General features: G+C 34.9%; 1 protein-coding gene across 13 annotated transcripts in view; it reads right to left on the minus strand.

The window, feature by feature from the left end:
- The window catches only part of LOC124535200 (ankyrin repeat and KH domain-containing protein mask), a 38,558-nt gene extending 18,473 nt beyond the window's left edge, over positions 1-20,085 (minus strand). For 7 of the 13 annotated variants that reach the window (XM_047111310.1, XM_047111311.1, XM_047111314.1 and 4 more), the window contains exons 1-13: positions 19,720-20,085; positions 18,255-18,378; positions 7,678-7,843; positions 6,590-6,851; positions 5,789-6,010; positions 4,575-4,832; positions 3,839-4,019; positions 3,003-3,213; positions 2,453-2,666; positions 2,151-2,376; positions 1,694-2,023; positions 1,410-1,582; positions 289-402 (exon numbers count right to left, since the gene is read on the minus strand). In XM_047111310.1, the coding sequence (XP_046967266.1) occupies positions 289-402; positions 1,410-1,582; positions 1,694-2,023; positions 2,151-2,376; positions 2,453-2,666; positions 3,003-3,213; positions 3,839-4,019; positions 4,575-4,832; positions 5,789-6,010; positions 6,590-6,851; positions 7,678-7,843; positions 18,255-18,378; positions 19,720-19,908 (2,670 nt within the window). In that variant the 5' untranslated portion in view covers positions 19,909-20,085. The remainder of the gene's footprint in view (positions 1-288; positions 403-1,409; positions 1,583-1,693; positions 2,024-2,150; positions 2,377-2,452; positions 2,667-3,002; positions 3,214-3,838; positions 4,020-4,574; positions 4,833-5,788; positions 6,011-6,589; positions 6,852-7,677; positions 7,844-18,254; positions 18,379-19,719) is intronic. The other 6 variants (XM_047111315.1, XM_047111306.1, XM_047111313.1 and 3 more) reach the window with 4 other exon arrangements.
- Positions 20,086-20,420: the final 335 nt, after the last annotated feature.

The following is a 20,420-nucleotide window of genomic DNA, read 5'->3' on the forward strand; positions in this document are numbered from 1 at the left end:
ATTCTACACATTCATAAAATACTTAAATAATGAATTTTGAAATAATAAAATATCCAAGACACCCACTGAAGCAAAAATCGATGAACACAAAAGGTTTCGGGTTAATTTTAAACATATTATAATGTTCTACGGTTTCATGCTCTATATTAATGGTCTACTATGGAACGATTAAAAAAAAAACAACGTAATCACCATATTGTACGAAAATAAATCTACATTTCATTTAAATCAAAATAACTTCAGACACAACACTACGAAACATGATATTTTAGAAATGTGTCCACTCACATTGGATTTTTTTTCAACTTTGTTTTTATTTTTAAATTTCTTGTTAACATCCTTCCACGTAAAGCCGGGCGGGAGGGATAGCTTATGCTTATGCACCATGTTGTGGTGGCACATCTACACCGTGGAAAGCAAGCACAAATGATAGTATTTTAAAATTAAGCCAATAAGAACAATAATGAGTGATGATCAATTTGTATGCTTTTACAATTATTTGATCATTTTTAAATGAACGCGTCAGTTTTTTATTAAATCGGCAAACGCGAAAATTTATTACGATTATACATATACCAAAACCTCTTTTTATATAATTATGAAAGATGTTTATGCAATAGATAATTTAATGTGTAATTTATTATCCGTTTCAGTTATAAATATGTTTAGTAGATATAATGTCAATTTTGAGTTATTTCTTTCAGAGAACAATATAAAAATAATAATAATTTATTAGTATCCCTATGGATAGTGATATATAATCATACAAAATTAAAATAGTTATTTATGAGACCTTACAGGCGGCTTACGTTCCGGAAGTTTACTTGAGGTGATTCTTAATAAACAGTAATTAATGTTCGTTTTTTATTCATTACACCAATATTTATTAAAATATCAACATGAATCAAATTGACCACCATCCATAATTGATAAAAAGTTAATTATATCTATGTGTAAGCATGATATTATATATTGTTATGTAATTAGTTGAATTGCATTAGGGCCTTAATGTTACTCAAGTGGATGATATTTGTCTACGTAACTAAGGGAGGTTGCGGACACTCTGCTATGTAATGCGTATGAAGAGCGAACCCATAAGGCATGCGTGCGGTTGTGCAGTATTTAAATTAGACCAAGCAAGCGAGAATTATGAATGTTAACTGGCCTACAACTGCGTAACTTTCTTTCTCGAACACTGCTTGCCTTACATTAAGATAATGCTAATTTGCGGCGATAATCCTGTAATCGATTCAGCCTGCTCATCAAGATCGCTCAAGAATACGCGCTTTTACGAATGATTATCTCAATTATGCCCGCGTACAGCACATTGCACGCAAAAGCTCCCAATCATTTTCTACAAGTGTTCAACCGGACACGCCTCTATAATCCGAACAGCGCTGTCTACTTACATGGTCGTCCAGTATGTCGGGCGGCGGCGGCAGGTGGTGGTCGGAGTGCGGCGCGGCGGGGCGCTGCTTGCGCCCGCACTTGTGCTTGGCCGCGCCCGCGCCGCCCGTCGGCGCCGCAGGGGGATTCGCGACCTGCGCGTTGCCGTTGTTACCGCTGCTTTGCTTCTTGCGCCCTGGGTTATTGATACCATGTTTATAATCAATTAACTTGCATATAAGAAATTATTTAAATATAGTTAAGTCATAAGTCAGAAGAACAAAACAAGAGCAGAAACAGAACTCACCATCCAAGTAGACCTTAGCGAAGTTAGGAGACATCTCCTGCTGTGGCGCTGCGGCCGGGTGGGTCTGCTGCGCGGCGTGCGGGGGCTGGCCGTGCGCCAGCACGTGCACGTGCGGGTGGGGCGCGTGAGGTGCGTGCGCGTGCGGGTGCGCGTGCACGTGGGGGTGAGCCAGCGGCGCATGCGCGCCCGCCATGTGGGCGGGCAGCAGCGCGCGCTGCGACGGCGCTCCAGGCGCCGGGGCGTGACTCAGCCCCAGGGCTGCCGCTTGCGCCGAGCTGAGACCTCCGCTCTCCTCCGTGCCCGTGTTACCTGATTGCGACCGCGCGTTGACTATTATAAAAGTTAAATTTAATAAGTATTTGTCATTTATTAGTGATCGATGGTATATTTAATTAATAATAACTGTTATGTTATACATAATGAGATCACGAATTTGTACATTCAAATTTATAGTCACCTCTAGGCAACATGACGGAGTGCGGATAGTCGAGCAGCAGCTGCACGACGGCGGTGTGTCCTCCTTTGGCGGCCTCGATGAGCGTGCTCGAGTTATCCTTAAGCTTGCGGAACGGATCTGCATCGCATGCCAGGAGGAACTTGACTACGTCGGCATGCCCGCCCGCACAAGCCAGGGAAAGCGGCGTGTGGTCGCCGTTTGCCGTCATACGGTTCACATCGGCGCCCTAGTTATATAATGACATTACATTATATATAACAAACAATGTTTATATAACTTCAAAGGCCTTGCTCATGGCCCACCTTGCCCACGAGGAACTGCACGGTGCAGAGGTGTCCGGCGCGGCAGGCCTTCATGAGCGGCGTGCGGCCGCCCTCGCTCTCGTGCTCGAGCACGGCGCCGGCGCGCAGCAGCACGTCCGCCACGTCCGTGTGGCCGTTCTCGCACGCGTACGTGAGCGCCGTGTCGCCCGTCTGCGTCTGCGCGTGTACATCCGCGCCGGCCTGCAGCAGGTACCTGCGCGCCACAAATCATATCACATATACTTCGCTAGATCTACACTAGAGTGGGTGAACGAACTATTTTCATACAAATAATTCAAAAATCTAAATAAACTTTATTCAAGTAGGCTTTTACAAGCACTTTTGAAACGTCATTCTACAATTAAGTGAAGCTACCACCGGTTCGGAAAGTAGATTCTACCGAGAAGAACCGCCAAGAAACTCAGTAGTTACTCTTTTTTAACATGTAAAAAATACAACGTCATGTTAATTAAATACAATTATTTAAATTAATGTTAATGTAATTAACAAGACTACCCTAAGCTAGCGTACTATATTATACGAGACTTACCGTACAAGCTCCAGATGTCCTTCTTGAGACGCTTCCATTAGGGGAGTGGAAGCACCGAGCTCAGCGTCCGCACCTGCCTTGATAAGAAAATCTGCGACTTCCAGGAATCCACCGCAGCAGGCAAGTGTGAGCGCCGTCTCTTGCGTTTCATCCGTCTGCGCATTTATTGAAGCACCTTGGCCCAATAATAGCGCTACCATTTCTTCATGACCTTTAACAAACAAATTATGTAAAATTGACGCGATTTCTATAAACCATTCCACTGCATTTTGACTGCAATACACCACTATTTTATTGGGGTAGGTTTTTATAAACACTTTGAAATATTAATAAAGTAGCAGATATGAAACTTACTTACAAATGCAGATCTACTACTGATATCAAAAATCAAAACATACTTTATTCAAGCAGGCTTTCTTAAACAAACACTTCCGAATCGTCATTTTACATAATATTGAGTGACTGCACTGTAGATTCTAATAGACAAACCTCCAATAAATTCACTATATAATATACTATCTTCTAACATTTAAAATACAAAGTATCTCGTATGGAAATTTAAAATTATATATTCTACACAGTCGACACAGTCTTTTAGCGTTTATAAATGTTGTTCTTGTATTAGTCTTCGAAGAATTCTGTTTGAAGGTTTCTTTGAGCAACTAACTACTATTAACTATTAATTCTGTTTGAAGGTTTCTTTGAGCAACTAACTACTATTAACTATTAATTCTGTTTGAAGGTTTCTTTGAGCAACTAACTACTATTAACTATTAATTCTGTTTGAAGGTTTCTTTGAGCAACTAACTACTATTAACTATGATCAATGTTCTCACCTTCCCGGGCGGCCTCCATGAGCGGCGTGTAGCCCTCGTCGTTGACCTCCTCGATGTTGGCGCCGCGCTCCAGCAGCAGCATTGCGAGCTCCACGTGGCCGCCGCACGCCGCCAGCGTCAGCGGGGACTCGAAGCTGTCCGTCGGCATGTTCACCTGCGCCGGCAGCCCGTTATACGATAACTACGAATATATGCGGGAGGACGGCGAGAACGTTTATTGGATGGACTTTTAATCGGTTACATTAAAATAACAAACGTATAACCGTATTACTGCAACAAGCAAAATTGACAGAACAGTATTAACCTTCGAAAGATTGCTGCAGAGCTATTGTATGACAAAAATTAGATGTAGCATCGGAAAATGCAATGGAATGAAAACAAAACCGATTACTGCCGATTTACACAACCAATAGAAACAGCTCCCTATCGCGCCATTCGACGCTATTCGTCGCTATAGATTCACGCGTCAGAGAAAGCAAGGGCATGTAAATTGACGAATATATGATATTACAAGTTATTACGTTTGTGCAAAGATCATATTCGCGTGAAAAATAAATATTGTTAATTTGGGATGGCGTACTTAATTCGGATGTGATCGGTTTTACGAATTTTGCCGATGCGACATCTAAGTTGTGTCGTACTATACGTAATTAACGTGAAACACAATCAAAGTGATCTTAATGCTAGTCGGATCACCTGGTCGAGTCAGGTGGAGACAGAATCGCGTGGAACAAACCTGCGCGCCCGAGTCCAGCAGCAGCCTCGCGACCTCGACGTGTCCGTCCATGCTGGCCTCCATCAGAGCCGTGTGCATCTCGTCCGTCTTGTGTTCGCGGTCCGCGCCCGCCGCCAGCAGGAACCGGACCATGTCGAGGTGGCCCTTGTAGCAGGCCAGCGTGAGGGCCGACTCCTTGAACTCGTTGGAGTGCGTGTTGATGCCGGCTCCGTGCTCGAGGAGGATTTTAGCCACGCCCACGTGACCCGCAGAGGCCGCCTGTATATTATCGATGGTTAATATGAATTATTGGAGCCTCAAAATACACACCGAAAGCATATATTAAATGTATATTTTGTCATTCAAACTTATTATCTATACCCTATTCAAACATTAAGATGACAAAGACCAACAAATATTTCACATCGAATTAATGCGGTACCATTGGTCGAGAACTAGAATAATCATGATAGTCAAAGTCAAAGTCAAAAACCTTTATTCAAAATAGAAGTGTTTACACTTTCTTATTGATTGTCGATAATCTACCACCGGTTCGGAATATAATACCTCAGACCTAAAAAGAACCGGCGAAAGAAACTCAGCGGGATATTTTTTTATTTTTTATAATGTCAATTTATAATTTACAATAATAAACATATTCCTGTTATTTGAAACAGCCTGGAGGCGATCATCTCATTCCCAAGGTGTGCAGCCAACTAGAAAGTCATTAGTGCTGTAATATCCTTTAGCACACAAACGCTCTTTAACGATTCTTTTGAATTTTATAATTGAATATTGTTGAACGTTTTCTGGGATCCTGTTGTAAAAACGTATACATTGCCCCAAAAAAGAGTTACTAACCCTGTGTAATCGGGTACAAGGCGTAACAAGTTTATTCTTGTTCTTAGTATTAATGGAATGTACGTCACAATTTTTGGGAAAATCATTTATATTTTTGCGTACATACATAACATTATCAAAAACAAATTGAGAAGCGACAGTCATTATTTTAATTTCTTTAAATTTACATCTTAACGAATCTTTTGGGCCCAGGTTATAAATTGCACGAATAGCCCTCTTCTGTAGTACAAAAATAGTATTAATGTCAGCAATATGGATTTGCGAAAATCGATGTTTTAATTGTCTATTCACGAAATTTTATGATATAAAGGCTTTCAAAACATTACTTATTATGATGATTATTTATGCGTGTGGCATAAGTCACAGTATCTGACCTCCATGAGCGGCGTGTGTCCGTTCTCGTTGTGGTCCTCGACGTTGGCGCCGTTCTCGAGCAGCGCGCGCACGCACTCCTCGTGGCCGCCCGCGCACGCGTACATCAGCGGCGTGTTCCCGGAGCCCGACACCGCGTTCACGTCCGCGCCGTGCGCGATCAGCAGCCGCACGATGTCCACGTGCCCGGCGCTCGCAGCCTCCATAAGTGGAGTACAGTCACCCTGCAAACGAATTCCAACAGATTAAAATATTATAATAGGCTATTTGACTGGTTTATAAAAACCATTTTATATTATTTAGTAGAAGTTAAGGAACCCAGTAAAAGTTGATTGTTTATTTCTAGTACATACTTGCCGAAAAATATCATATTAAAAATTCCATATTTAAATAACGCGCGAAAACGATACTTGGACAATATGGCGCTGCAATGGGGTCGGTGACGTCACTTTGCTGTATTTTAATCTGTGGTACATATAGTAGAAAAGCAAGGTTTACAAGAAAGTGACTTCATCATTAGCCCGGCCAATCAGGAGCGTTTTGTGTCACGTGACAAACTTTTGAAAATTTGCATTTTTATTTATTGATTTTTGAATAAATTAAGTATTATTTTCAAGTTTCGTTAGTAAATAACCATTTTTAAACTCATAATATACACTGATTACAATAATTTACAATTTATTTTTCGCATTGTCAAATAGCCTATTACTACAGTTAATTTAAATTAAGAGTATATCACAAGCTGTTATGACATACATTAATATTGATTGGCACGTATGGTTCCAATGAATATACTTCCTCACCTTAATACCGCGGTCCTCTACGCTCGCGTGCATCGCCAGCAGCACCTGTGCGAGTTCGTAGTATCCCGCGGAGCACGCGAGTGAGAGTAAGGACTCGCCCTCCTCGGTGGTCTCGTGAACGGAGCGACCCTCCGTGAGGAGCTTGCGGACCGTGCCCACGTCGCCGTCGGAGCACGCCTCCGCCAGCGACGGCGCTCCGTCTGCACCGACCGAGGACGCCACGGTGGGCGTCGTGCCCGTTGCAGTCGAACCGCACTGCGTACTGCAATAAAGCGATGTATTAGTACATTACGAAAATTACTTGATGCATAAAGAACCAATAGAAATGTCAGATAAGATCAAAGCTTAACGAATCATGGTCAGCGCTGCGCCTCGATCAAATCGATCCGAGAATCGTCGACTCGATCGTGATCGATTTGAGAGGCGTCTAGCGTTTACGACTCAATCTCGGATTGTCATCATTATAACTTTCTAATTGGAATAGCAATGACGAAAGTAACAATTGAATATCATTTTATTAAATACGGATCATTTCAACAAAAGGTATTGTTTTTGTCAATTTAAATATTATAAATAGAATACAAAATTTGACTTTGTATTGTTTAGGTTTATATATATATTTCAAGGTCAGAACTGAGATGTGATGTATTTTTATTACGGTCGAGCTCTTCCCGTGACTTCGATTGGACTTTGGATATTAGGTTAATTTTTTTGTATTTTACTCAGTATTTTATTAAAAATCCATTAACTGGTTATCGCGTGATACATGCACATACAATTATTAAAAAAAAAAGAATATTGTATTCCTCTTTATCGTTTAACCATAATGACATAGTATTATGAAATGTTTCATTTATAGAAATGGGTATATAGTATATAGTAATAGTATTTACTCATACTAAAATACTAAAAATCATCATAGTGAAACTGTCGTAATATTTACTCGTTAACAACATATGATGATAACTATACCTGAGAACAATGTTGCATTTATGGTTATGTATATACTATTATACATATATTACTAAAAAAAACACTTGAGATTAAAAGTATGGATTATAATGTGGAAAAAATCCAGTGGTACTAACGGCTTGTCCTGGTGATGGTGGCGATGGTGCGCGGGCGGCTGGTCGCTTCGCATCCTAGTGAGGGCGGCGGCCGCCTCGTCCAGCGCGCACGAAACAGATGAAGTGAGCCGCCGAAGCACCTCAGGGTCCGCCAGGTGTTTACCTTCACCTGACAATTTTCCGATGCCTGACAATGAAAGACAATTAATTAAGTAAATAAATATAAATATGAGACAACATCACATACATTACTCTGATCCCAATGTAAGTAGCTGAAGCACTTGTGTTATGGAAAGTCAGAAGTAACGACGGTACCACAATTAAGTACATATGTTTACATTATTTATTCATTTACACAATTAAGTCTATCAACATAAACTGAGCTTCCGGTGCCCAGGCATAAGCTTATTTGTGTAGAGCTTAGTTATCGTAGTATCGGACTAATGACGTCAGTTAAATGGACTAATAATAATTCACAGTAAGCGCTTATAGCCCCAAAGCTGGACTAAAACCTCGCCTCCAAGAAAATATGAAATAATGTCGCACACATCATAAGTTATGCCTAGTGTGGGTATGGTTGATATCTATGTTATAAGTTTCTAATATAGTTCTCGGAATAAAAATGGTCAATGATAAAATATAATGAAGCACAAGAAATCTCTGTTGCTACCTTTATATAAACCCGCAATTTTCTTTTAATATTAACATATTTTAACTCCGCTGATACTTGGTTCATAATAAAAAAAAAATTATAATCAATTACAATTTATATTAATTACAAACAAAGACACTTCCTGCGATTTTTTTTATTTCTCAAGAGAATAAGTAAATTAAAATTAAATAACTATTTTTGTAAAAAAAAAAATGCATGCGAATCTGTTTCGAAACTCGAAACTTTTAAATTTCTACTATTTGAACAATGATATCATTCGTTTGTTTCAATAAATTATCATTGGGGGCGAGATAAAAATATAAAAGCTTCACTGTAGTCGATATATCTTTCAAATAAGAGTCGCGAGTCAAAACTATACAATAACATAAAACTTCACGATGTTTTCTGCGAACGTTATATTACTAAAGGTTGAGTCATGAGTTCGAAAGAAATTAGTACTTTGGTCCTCGAGTACATCTGGCCAGGCGTTGTTCTTAATTGCAAATGTCAATTATAAGTGTAGTGTTGGGAGTCTGACATTTGAAAAAAAAAATCCTATGTTTAAACCTGCAACGTTATAGTAACGACCTTCGGGCGGTTTCTGAACGTGCATAGTAGAGAACGGAATACCCATACGAAGGTCAATCTTATAAAGTTATAAATAAAGATTAAAATGGAACGAGCTAAGATGCGGCTTTGCAAAGCTTCGCTTCAAACTTATATTGAGTAATATTACACAATTTAGTTGTTTATAAATTAATTTAATCGAACATAATTTCTATCTAACCTCTCACTAAACGAAGCATAGGTAACCCTACTATTTGATAAGATTTAAACTAAAGGTAACGTTAATAATCTCCAAAGAGGTTTAATGTTTAATTTTAAATTCATTCAATTATCTCATTACTTAGTCGTACTTTGATTTAACCGAATCATATTAAATACAAATTCAAAGATGTATAAATAAACGGCCTTTAGGTCGAATGGCAAAGGCGATTTGTAAGTCGAGTCGTTAATGTCGCAAAAACTTTATTGATGAATCGGTCGATATTTTTATCGGTCATAGATTTCCCGTCGAGGTTACTGCATGTAAACGATTAAATATTATTTAATGAACATAAACAATAGTATATATATCATCCGATTGTGAATTGGCATGAAAAAAGAGGACCGAGAGGCATTGCCAATTGATTGCCTTAAATTTATGTCACTTATACTTCGGCGAGCGCGAGTTCAGGTACAAACAACAATCTATCAGCACCGGACAGCATTAATACGAATGTTGTGTCTCCTCACAAAAACAAAAACATAATTAAACTGTAACTTATCAAAAGCTTTTTGTCAACTAACTTCATAATCTTCACGTATATTATTAATTAAAAACTATGTTTATATGTAACTTGAGCTACGCAATAGTAATTTATACTCAGTTTTAGAAAGTTTTTTTTTTCAATTGGTGCGAAATCGACCCCTTTAGCAGGTAAGGGTTTCAAAGGCAATCCTACTAATATTATAGATGCGAAAATTTGTGATGGATGTATGTATGTTAGTTACTCTTTCACGAAAATTCACGGATTTGGATGAAATTTTACAGATACAATTATATCTACAATTTATAATGATTTTATGTAATTCGATCGTAATATAACGATTCATATCAAGTACCCATGCGAAGCCGGGGCGGGTCGCTACTATAAAACAAGAACAATACGTTACGATTTAAGGATATAAATGCCTGCTATCTATAATCATATAATAATGAAATGTTGCAAAGCGATAACACGGTAATTTAATTTTTAATAAATCTAAATGTAATCAAGGAAATGTCCTTTAAACAAACGGACATACACCAATCACTGTCAAAGCCCGCGAGCAACATTATAGTGTAAGAGTATTATTACAAGGGCAAATTTGGTTTCAGGCTCTTATCATAAATCATTTAACAACTCAACACAATATCGATCAAACTATTCACATATTATTGTTTTAATAACGCTAGTTAAACAGAAAAATAACTAGAGCTATAAAGGAAATAAAATCCGAATGCTATTAAAACCATACAAGTTTTGTTTATTTAAGAAAATATTTATACTAATATTATAAATGGGAAAGTAATTCAGTTTTCTCGTATTGTACGCTTTCACGGCTAAAACACTTAAACGATTTTGATGAAATTAGGTACGAAGAAAGCTTAAACAAGAAAAGATTATACCTTTTGATACCTTAAACCAATGAAGCTAATCCTGCCCCACTACCTAACACGCAGAACCAGGAAAGAAAAGTTACATTCATTCATATATTATTATTTTCACTTCTTGTGATGCCTTTTTCACTTACTATTATCTCACAAAAAAGTAATTATTTGATATTAATTCATACCAACGCCAGCCCTAATAAACCCACCAGAGGCAACAAAAAAAAATGTATACCTGTCTAGTTCAAGACATAAAGACACAGATAATATATTAGGTTACAGCGTCGTAAGTTCGAATGTAAAATTTCCTATCGACCAGGAGGGTGGCGCGCTAGGGTATTATATTTATAGCTTGTACGGGATGTCGAAATTGCAGAAATGATTTATTTTCCTTTCATATTTTATTGTGCTCTGCCTTACAAACTAAAACAATTATTAATATGCCAAACTAAGTAAATGTTTTCATTGAAAACTAGCTTAAACTGCAACTTTACCCGCGCGATATTTATAAAACTACCTGTCGACCGCAAATGTAGTCCTCTAGAGGTAAATTAAAAAAATACATCTCACGTCCTTGCCCGGAACTCGAATGATCTCCATATCAAATTTCATCTAAATCGGTTTAGCGGTTTAGGCGTAAAGAGGTAACAGATTGAGTTACCTTCGCACTTAAAATATTAGTATAGTTGGCGACCTCCATTCGATCACAATAAGCTATCATCCAATGGGCGGCCATTTTCAATCTTATTACACTGTTAATTGCATTTAAGTAAAAAAAAAAACAATTAGTGACAAAATCACAGCGCAGACAGTGCCAATAATTAGTCTATCGGTACCTCCGTTCAATAAACTCGAGTCCCTTTGCACTCGTTTATAATTGTATATTATTTACTTATGATTAACGAAACACTTAAATGAATTCTGACGTGTTTACATAAGGTTATATTTATTATTGTGTCAAACAATCGAAAGCCGCGATTGTATGAAAAATATATAAGTTGCTAGTAGTCGCCCGTGGCTTTGCTCGCTTTTTAGTGTTGGTTGTCATGTGTCAGGGAAATAAGTAGACCATGCCCTTTCTTGGAATTCAAGTCATTATTTCACTCATAAATTTCGGTTCAATGGTTTGGCTGTGAAAAAGCGACAGACAGACAGAGTTACAATCACCTTTATAATATTAATATAGATTTTAAAATATCTAGAATCCCTTGTGATAATTACAGTAGGTACATATATGCCGCACTCAGATATGTAATAATTGAAGCCTGGACATAACGAATGTTTATTTTAAAATAATCATATCGTACTTCGCAATAAATTGTCGTGATTTACCACAAAACGTGTAAGAAAATCGGAGATGTATGTATAATCGCTTCCCATAATGTTAAAAAATCGTAGATTAAGTTACAAATCCTCCTAACTAATCAGTTGGATGTTATATACGAAAAACTTCTTTGAAAGCAATGAATACTTCGACGTTGGATTTGACTGCAACATTTCTGACGCAAAAGATTTCAATTGTATGCAATGCTAAGCTCGCTTCATTTTTGATACAACTACATACTATAAAACGGTGTACCACTGGCGCATCTAACTGTTTGAAAGCGATAAACTCAAAAAGTACGAAACGGATTTTCATACGGGATCCCCAATAATTCGTTATGGTTATATGTGAGTTCGGTGAAATATGATGATGATTGATTCTTTACTGGCGTGCGCCGTTTGTTTACACGTTATATTATTACAGAACTAGATGTTTCCACGACTTCGTTCGCGTTTAACATAAAGTTATTGTTATAGCTTAACTTTCTAATTATTATATCAATTTTTGTCTGTGAAATTCCCGTCAAAATCGGTCCAGCCGTTCCAGTCATTACGGAACAAAACAGTGAGAAAATAAAAAAGGTTATTGTAATGTCTGTAGGGTGGATACATACATATGCATTTAGTAAAAAGCGGTTATTTTAAAATTCATACATATGCATTTAGTAAAAAGCGGTTATTTTAAAATTAAGAACAGACACTTTAATTTTATAATATGTATAGATAGACTCATATTTATTACGATATATTCGTTTTATGTAAGAACCTTATCTATCCGTACGAAGCCGGGACGGGTAGGTACCATAAAAAAGCATTTAAAATCTTATGTCTTTCAATATATTGTACTCGCGTGGTTCTCATTGACGCGGAAATAAATATCTCGGTAAAATATAATAATACCAAGATAAAAGTAAATGTGTACATTCCAACAATTACTTAATAACTTATGTTATCTTAAGACAAGTACACACTGACCCAACGTCTATCGATATAAATCAACACGGTCTAATTAAAAAAAAAATCATATTATTGAATTATTACCTGACAACAACAAAGAGAATGAACACTATTGTAAAGTGTAATTGCGGTACTTGGTATTCTTGCTAGCTAGCTTGAATTGATACCGAAAATAAAGTGACGTTAAATTATGTCACACTACATTTTATAAAATTTATGAGACGCTGTTTATATGTCAAATTATTTATTAATCAGTAATACTAATATAGATATAACTTTCATTCTACTATATTTAATTGATACCGCTATTAACAGGAAGACAGATGTTACCTCTGTTCAAACATCGCTCTTGTAAATGTATAAGCTAATCCTTATAGCAAGGCGCTGCCAAGCATGGTACCTAAGATACTGTACCCCTTGTTTCTACATTAAATCATTGGCTACTCAATAATTAGTAGGTATCAACGAGACGTTCTCAGTGAATATACTGCTGTACTTAGTTATTCCGTACAAAATTCTAGAACAATATTTTTAACAACGTATTGGTCCTTTCGACCGGATATTGATTACGTAATCCAACCTTTAATATTAACTCTCATAGAATGTGCGGCAAATCGTTACGAACTGAGATAGATCAGATACAGGAGATCAGTTCTAGGTGGACATAACACATTTACTTGTTCTTCTTAAATGCTGACCACTTTCCAACTGTTAGTAAGTAGTACTAGTCAAATAAACATAACTTTTACTGATCCAAAACAGAATTTGAAACTAACCAACGACGAACTTCTAAGTGAATATTGTATTAGAAAATTACGAATATTAAACGAAATGTTTTCAATAGTAGAAACTACTATATTTAAATAATCGAAATTATGTATATCAAATTATAACTCCGATCGAAACGATGTGTTACTAACAAGTTTCTCATATAAAGTATAAAAGAGACATGCACTTATGTAAATATCGGTATTTAACAGTATAATATATTGCTTTTAATTATTTCGTTAATTAACCCTTAAACCGTTGAAATAAGGTACATATTGAATACGAACATATATTAATATTTCTGCGAATTAACGCTTAAGAGCCACCGCAGACTAAAGACTTAATTGATTTAATATTAATTATCATAGAGTTATATTATGCGAGAAAGTACAAATAAAAGTTTCAAGTCTAGTCTACAGTCTATGGAGTCCTTAAAGGGCAATTAGGTATAATATTTGAAATGCGTCTTGAAAAAACGTTATCGTTTATTTGCTATCATTGTTAATACAATGACCAATAAAGGACACTTATATTCTACTCTTATGAATAATTTACTCCAGTTTCAGACATTTAAAACTATTGCGATCGATACTTTGTGTTAGCTTTGTGATCATTTCGTGCCTTCGAAGATACCCGATTGCCAATTTGTACAAATTTTACTTAGAAGACTTTATCGATGTTTTTGGTTGCGCTGGTTTTCTCACTAATTCGCCTAATGATATTATTTTTCTATGTTTGTAATTATTAAGAAAAGGACATAAGACTGCTACTGACAAAATTTCAAAATACATCTGGATCATTATAAAAGGTACGAGGTACTGACTATATTTTTGTTAATCAATAATTATATAGAACTGTCATTATATTCAGATTTTTAAGTTCAGCACTCTATTAAACTAATACATATACATATGTATGAGTGTTTGTATAATACTTAAAAACAAATATCTAACAGTAATTTATATAGATCTTAAGACCCCATACTTGCATTATAGAGTTCTATTACATATTTACCTATTATATGCAATGATTCTTACAAGGCATGGAACGTCCTGAATAATGTGTAGATTAACGATCGATTTCAGTAAATATGTAGGCAAGCGTAGCGTTCGCAAGTGCATAAAAAGGTCAAGGCATGAGGTACGCTATCATTGTTTAAACAATGACTTTTCAAATTACTGCTAATCAAATATTTTCTTGATAATCATTACTCTATCTGCGTTGCAGTGTTGGGCATTAATCAAGCAATTGTTAATTATTTTATTAATTGACTAAAAAAGTAATTGCAATTAAATTAATTACAATTAAATTAATCGCAATTACACTTTTAATTGCACCTTGCAATTAAATTAATTTGATTAACGTATGTCAATTGCAACTTACAATTAAAATAATTGCAATTAACTTTTTTAGTTGTTTTATAAAACAATTAAAACTAACAATTAACTTTATACATCAAAATGTAATTAGTAAATTTTTAGGAAAATTAAGCTATAAGTATTAGACTTAGGATGAATAAAAATGTGGTCAAAGACTCTAAGTTTTAAGCTTATTTTTTTTAAATGTCTCTTTCCACAGAAAAAAAGTGTTTATTTTTATATTATATAATATAAAGTTGCATTGATAAATATTTCTTCAGCGTAGGTATAAAACAAAAACATTTCAAGTCGTCGTTTTCGCTCAAGTCTTTATATTTTACAGCAGTATTTTTAATTGTTATTTTTAATTAAAATTAACAAAACAATTAAAAATTAATTAATTGTTAATTGTTACTAATACAGTTAACAATTAAATAATTGTTAGTTGTGATTTTCCACAATTACAATTGATTAATTGTTAACTGTAGTAGTAACAATTAACAATTAATTAATTGTTAATCTTTAATTTTAATTGCAATTAAAATTTGCCCAACACTGCTGCGTTGTTACTAGGTATTAATTAAGAACAATAATACGACAATGTTTTCTTTAATCTAAGATATTCATAAACTATATCAAAACACAACTTTCGAAAAGTAATATTATATCAGTCTTATCAAATATTCTGAATTGATAGATTGAAAAAACTAGCGAGAAAGAAAACAAATACCACAAACTAGATTTTTTTTTGTTCAATGCTAATAAAAAAAAAAGGAAAGGTCAATAAACTATTTCACACAGACGACTTATGTTCCAATTGTATTCATAAAAAGTCGCACTCAAAATAGTGCAAGCTGATTGTTGGTGATGAAATCTATTATCAATCTCAGCAATGTCTATGAATCTTTAAAATATAGTCGAATAATGGTCACCTAATAAAATACGTGTATTACATTATACGATTAACGACCACTTCTTCGATACATTGGAGTCATTGTAGCTTGACCATTGTGTGACGTTATTTTTTACGCTTTTACTTCATGCGGGCGTATTGTACACGCACTAAATTTATCATAGTACAATTACGCTCGAATGATACGAGGCACGTTACAAAAAAAAAAAATCGCGTTGTTTACTCAGTGATAGGCGCGATGCGGCAACAGAACATCTGGCCGGCGCGTCGTGGCTCGGGTCGCGTAAAGCCGAACCTATGCAGGCGCCCACCGCTCATCATTTCGTATGGAGAGGGTAGCGGTCCAAATTACAAGTGATAACGATAATGGTATTATGTCCGAAATCTTGTTTGTGTTTACGGTTTTGTATGAAGATAATAATCATTTTGGGAAGTGCGTCGTACATTTAATTTAACGTAGTCTGATACATTTTTTCATGGTTTTTTTTTATGAATTACATATATTTTAGATTCAGATTAGATAGGTAATTATAATTCTAATACATTAATCAGCAGTCTTATGATAACTATTTTAAGAGAGCGCGATTCGTATTAAGCCATGACCATTCGTTCTGATAACATTAAAAAACAAAAATCTCTTAACTTAAACCAATACATAGGCGTCAACTGTTTGCCCTCCACATTTCTGCTTAGAAGTGACGTTGCACCGTACATGTCACATTCCAAACTTATACGTTTCAAAATTAATTTAATCAAGTTCAATAATTTTTTTACAACATTGCAAACATTAATTATTTCATATAGGTGTGTATAATCTAGCTATGTAGTTTACAACTGCTAACTTTTTTTTATTGTACTGACATTATAACCTCTGCAATATTGTAATGGTTAAGACACACTGAATAATTATTCATAGGATTATGTGTTTTTGGTCGTTGACATTTATAATTAACGGTAGAAAAAAATAAGTTATTTGATATTAAATTTGAACGACAATTAATTTCACAATGGAATTCTTGAAAGGTAAAGGTAATTAAAGTTCTATATAGTTAAAATATTTAAACATACATAATCTATGCAGTATGTTAAGATGCTAAGTGTAATAAAGATACATTGCGAGGAAAGTATACATCTGGTCATACAAAATATATATTTTCATATAAAACAATTAAAATTTTATGTAAAATAACCTACATTACAGTAGTCTTTCTTTTCATTTTCCTACATAGCTTTCATATTTAAAATTATAACATTTTATATATTTATGATAAGAATGTAAATATTACATTTTACATGTAGAAATAGAATGAAAGTTTTCTAATATGTTTATTTGTATGCAAAACTTGTAGGTGCACCAAAATCAAATAATTTGATCACATCTTTGATGTGAACTTTCGCTGCAATATTTTATTTTTAAATAAGTTCTAGCATAAAAAAAAATGTAATTATAACATGTATCTACGAAAGATACATTTGAACATTATTACTTATTTACCATTTATAAACCAATAAATTTATTAGTGGTTCTCCTAAGAAGTTGCATATATTGTCTTCTTATATAATTACCATATATTTTTAAACAATGTTTAGGAATATAGTATATATAGAAAAATAGCATTTTAAATGTTAAAATTGTATGAATTCAGTAATTTACGGTTTGTTTACCATTATTATACAACAATTTTTTGAAAAACCAGAATGACTGATAGAATACATGGCAACACTGAAATTAAAAACATATTACACAGAGCAATGTTGTTACAACACTAAATTTGTCTAATTTTTAAAAACAGATTTAATTACTTAGAAATTCAGACTTTGTGTTGATTATTTTCTTACTTATGATGCAAATTATCTCTCGAATAAAAGAATGATCTTAGATTATATGAACTCGCATTGTTTGGATTAGAGAGTAATCTAACAGAATTAAGAAATTGACTTCTTTTATTACTACATATCAATTTTGAAAGCCGTGACCACTTAACAAAAAATAAATTAAATCAATTATTATGATTTTGGTAGCCATTACATAAAAGTTTAAAATATAATATGTATATGTTTTATATTATTATGTTATTGACACTGAATTTGTTCATATTTTGGTAACATAACGAGTCAGGCAGAATTTACATAGAAGCTATGTTTGCAATCTTGTATTATGTATTTTGTGTATAATATATTAAAGGGACTTAAATACATTTAAAACAATGTCAACTTAAAACGTAATTTTCTTATTATTTATTTCATGAACAACATGAAAATGAACATTTTTAGACTATTGTATTCGCACTTTTCCAAAGGTCATTTTATATAACATCATGAAGGAGGCTATTGTTATGGTGATATGTTTTGTGGCGCCAGATAAATGACTACAATAAGCTTATCTTATCATTGACAATAGTAGTTTGAGAATATAGTCAAGAGCTAACTTACCAGCTACTTCAAGGAGGGTCTCTAGACGAGCTTGCATTTCTGGGTCAACGGCCCGCTCGGGGTCATCATGGGATAGTAGGAACTTAGATGACTCTGCACCACCTCCTTCTTCTTCCATCTCCGCCTGGATAAAATTAATATGATATATATAATATTTGAAGATATATTTATATGTATTAATATTTACAAATTTATATTAGTCTAAAACAATTATTTTAGTTAGGTGAAATAACAAATTAGTTACAATGTCACAAACAATTACTCTAACAAAACACATTCACACACTTAATTCGTTCTTAATATTATAAACAAACATGAATATTATGCAAATGTTTTCTTGTTTCTGATAGCAATTCTTTGTTTGGAAATATTTACAGTCATAAATCCTGCTTATAGGTTAGTCTTATTTTAGTCTCTCTGCTCTGATTCTAATAACATCAGCTGACATTACATATTAGTTTAGACATAAAAATAGGTTAGAACATCAAAGGCAAGACAAGCACTAAAAATTATGCAGAAATAAACACAAATACATGTAAATTGTTAGAATCACAAGGACCATTCAGTATTAAAACAAAACATTATTTGGAATTGGAATTTGTCCATTGCACACACATTATGCTGGTTAAAGTTAAGAGCCACTCAAACTGCAACAGCTATTGGTGTTGGTGAAGCATTTATTCTGCACCCAATGTGGTCGTCCACTTACCAACAGGTCTGGCCTGCTAAGGCACAGACAAGCCAGCAAGATCTATAACACCAATGAGAAAAATGTGAGATATACCGCGAATGTGGTGCTTGCGGACGAGCTTATAGCTAATTGTTAGTGAAAATGGTCCTTGTAATTCACCAGTAACCAACATTTTTGCGCGAATCGTAGCGGCCACAGTGAAATACTCGTGTACGCGTGACGACACAAAACACAACATCGTTTACGATATTTGTAACTATTTCACACAAAAATTATATAATTCACTCAATCATATTGAAATAACGTCACGAAAACAATATCCAGCACTTCGCATTGACTATTATGCATGTGATTTCGGAAACATGGCCACCGTAGATCGAGCCTCATCCAAAACACAAATAGACAATGAAAACTATCTTACGGCGATTTTGCCCGTTTCGTCGAATTACAAAGAATCAATTGAGTATCGTCTAGGAGCGAGTGGCATAAATAATTTCATGCATTACTCAGTAGGACGTATGTACCTATGACTTTCTGACGTTTTACGGAATATTTGGCAAGCAACTTGTACCGTAACGAGAATGTAAAAATTTTTCTTTGTAACGCGCTTCGCACGTTTATAGGCATATACAATTAATGGAAAAGTAATTTTGTTACAAAAAGAAACTGAATGGTCAGTCACGTACAAGATGTCCCTTGCAGCATTTAGCGGTACAGATAATCACAATCCTTTACTACTGCCACCGCCTCTGTCGAAAACAAAACACGTTTTACCTCAGACACAGAGTCATCGTCGCTTTCCGAAGAGTCTGTCATGTATTTGGCAGGTGCTCCTGAATACGTTTCGGTTTCAGATTTGGCCGGACTCGAAGCCGAACTCTGAGGAGTGGACGATTTTACCACATCAAGTTGCACATTCACCTTATCGATATTTCGGTTTTCAGACTGTCCGACATTCTGCATTTTTATCCTAATCCAATATAACTTAATTAGTCTTTTAGTATCAACACTTGTTCTACGAAATTAACACGTTCTTATATTAGCAAACAAATTTATTTCGTCATTTAGTCAGGCTGATACCCGCCATGTCTACTACTATGGCGAGGTTCCCGGATGCTTCAAGTAGGCTAACCAATTATCTCCCTCTGGCGATTCAATTCTGAACTTTTTTGTGCTGCCATCTGCGTTAAAAAATGCAATATGTTGTCCAAAGACAATATTCTGTTTTTATTTTTGCTTGGAATCTTAATAATTAGTCAAATTTACTTTAGTTCAATGAACTTCTAGGCCATTAAAATATAATAAATTAATGAAGAAATCTATTAACTTTTAATATTTCACAAAATATTTTAGTAAAATTCTTCGTAATTATTATGTTAGGTATAACAATCCAGTATTTAGAATGTGAAAAAATGTAAAAACTTATTAGAATATTAACATATTTCTATTCCATATTAATTTTTAAAAAGTATTCA

Source organism: Vanessa cardui, chromosome 14 (genome assembly GCF_905220365.1).
Source record: "Vanessa cardui chromosome 14, ilVanCard2.1, whole genome shotgun sequence".
NCBI classification, from domain to species: domain Eukaryota; kingdom Metazoa; phylum Arthropoda; class Insecta; order Lepidoptera; family Nymphalidae; genus Vanessa; species Vanessa cardui.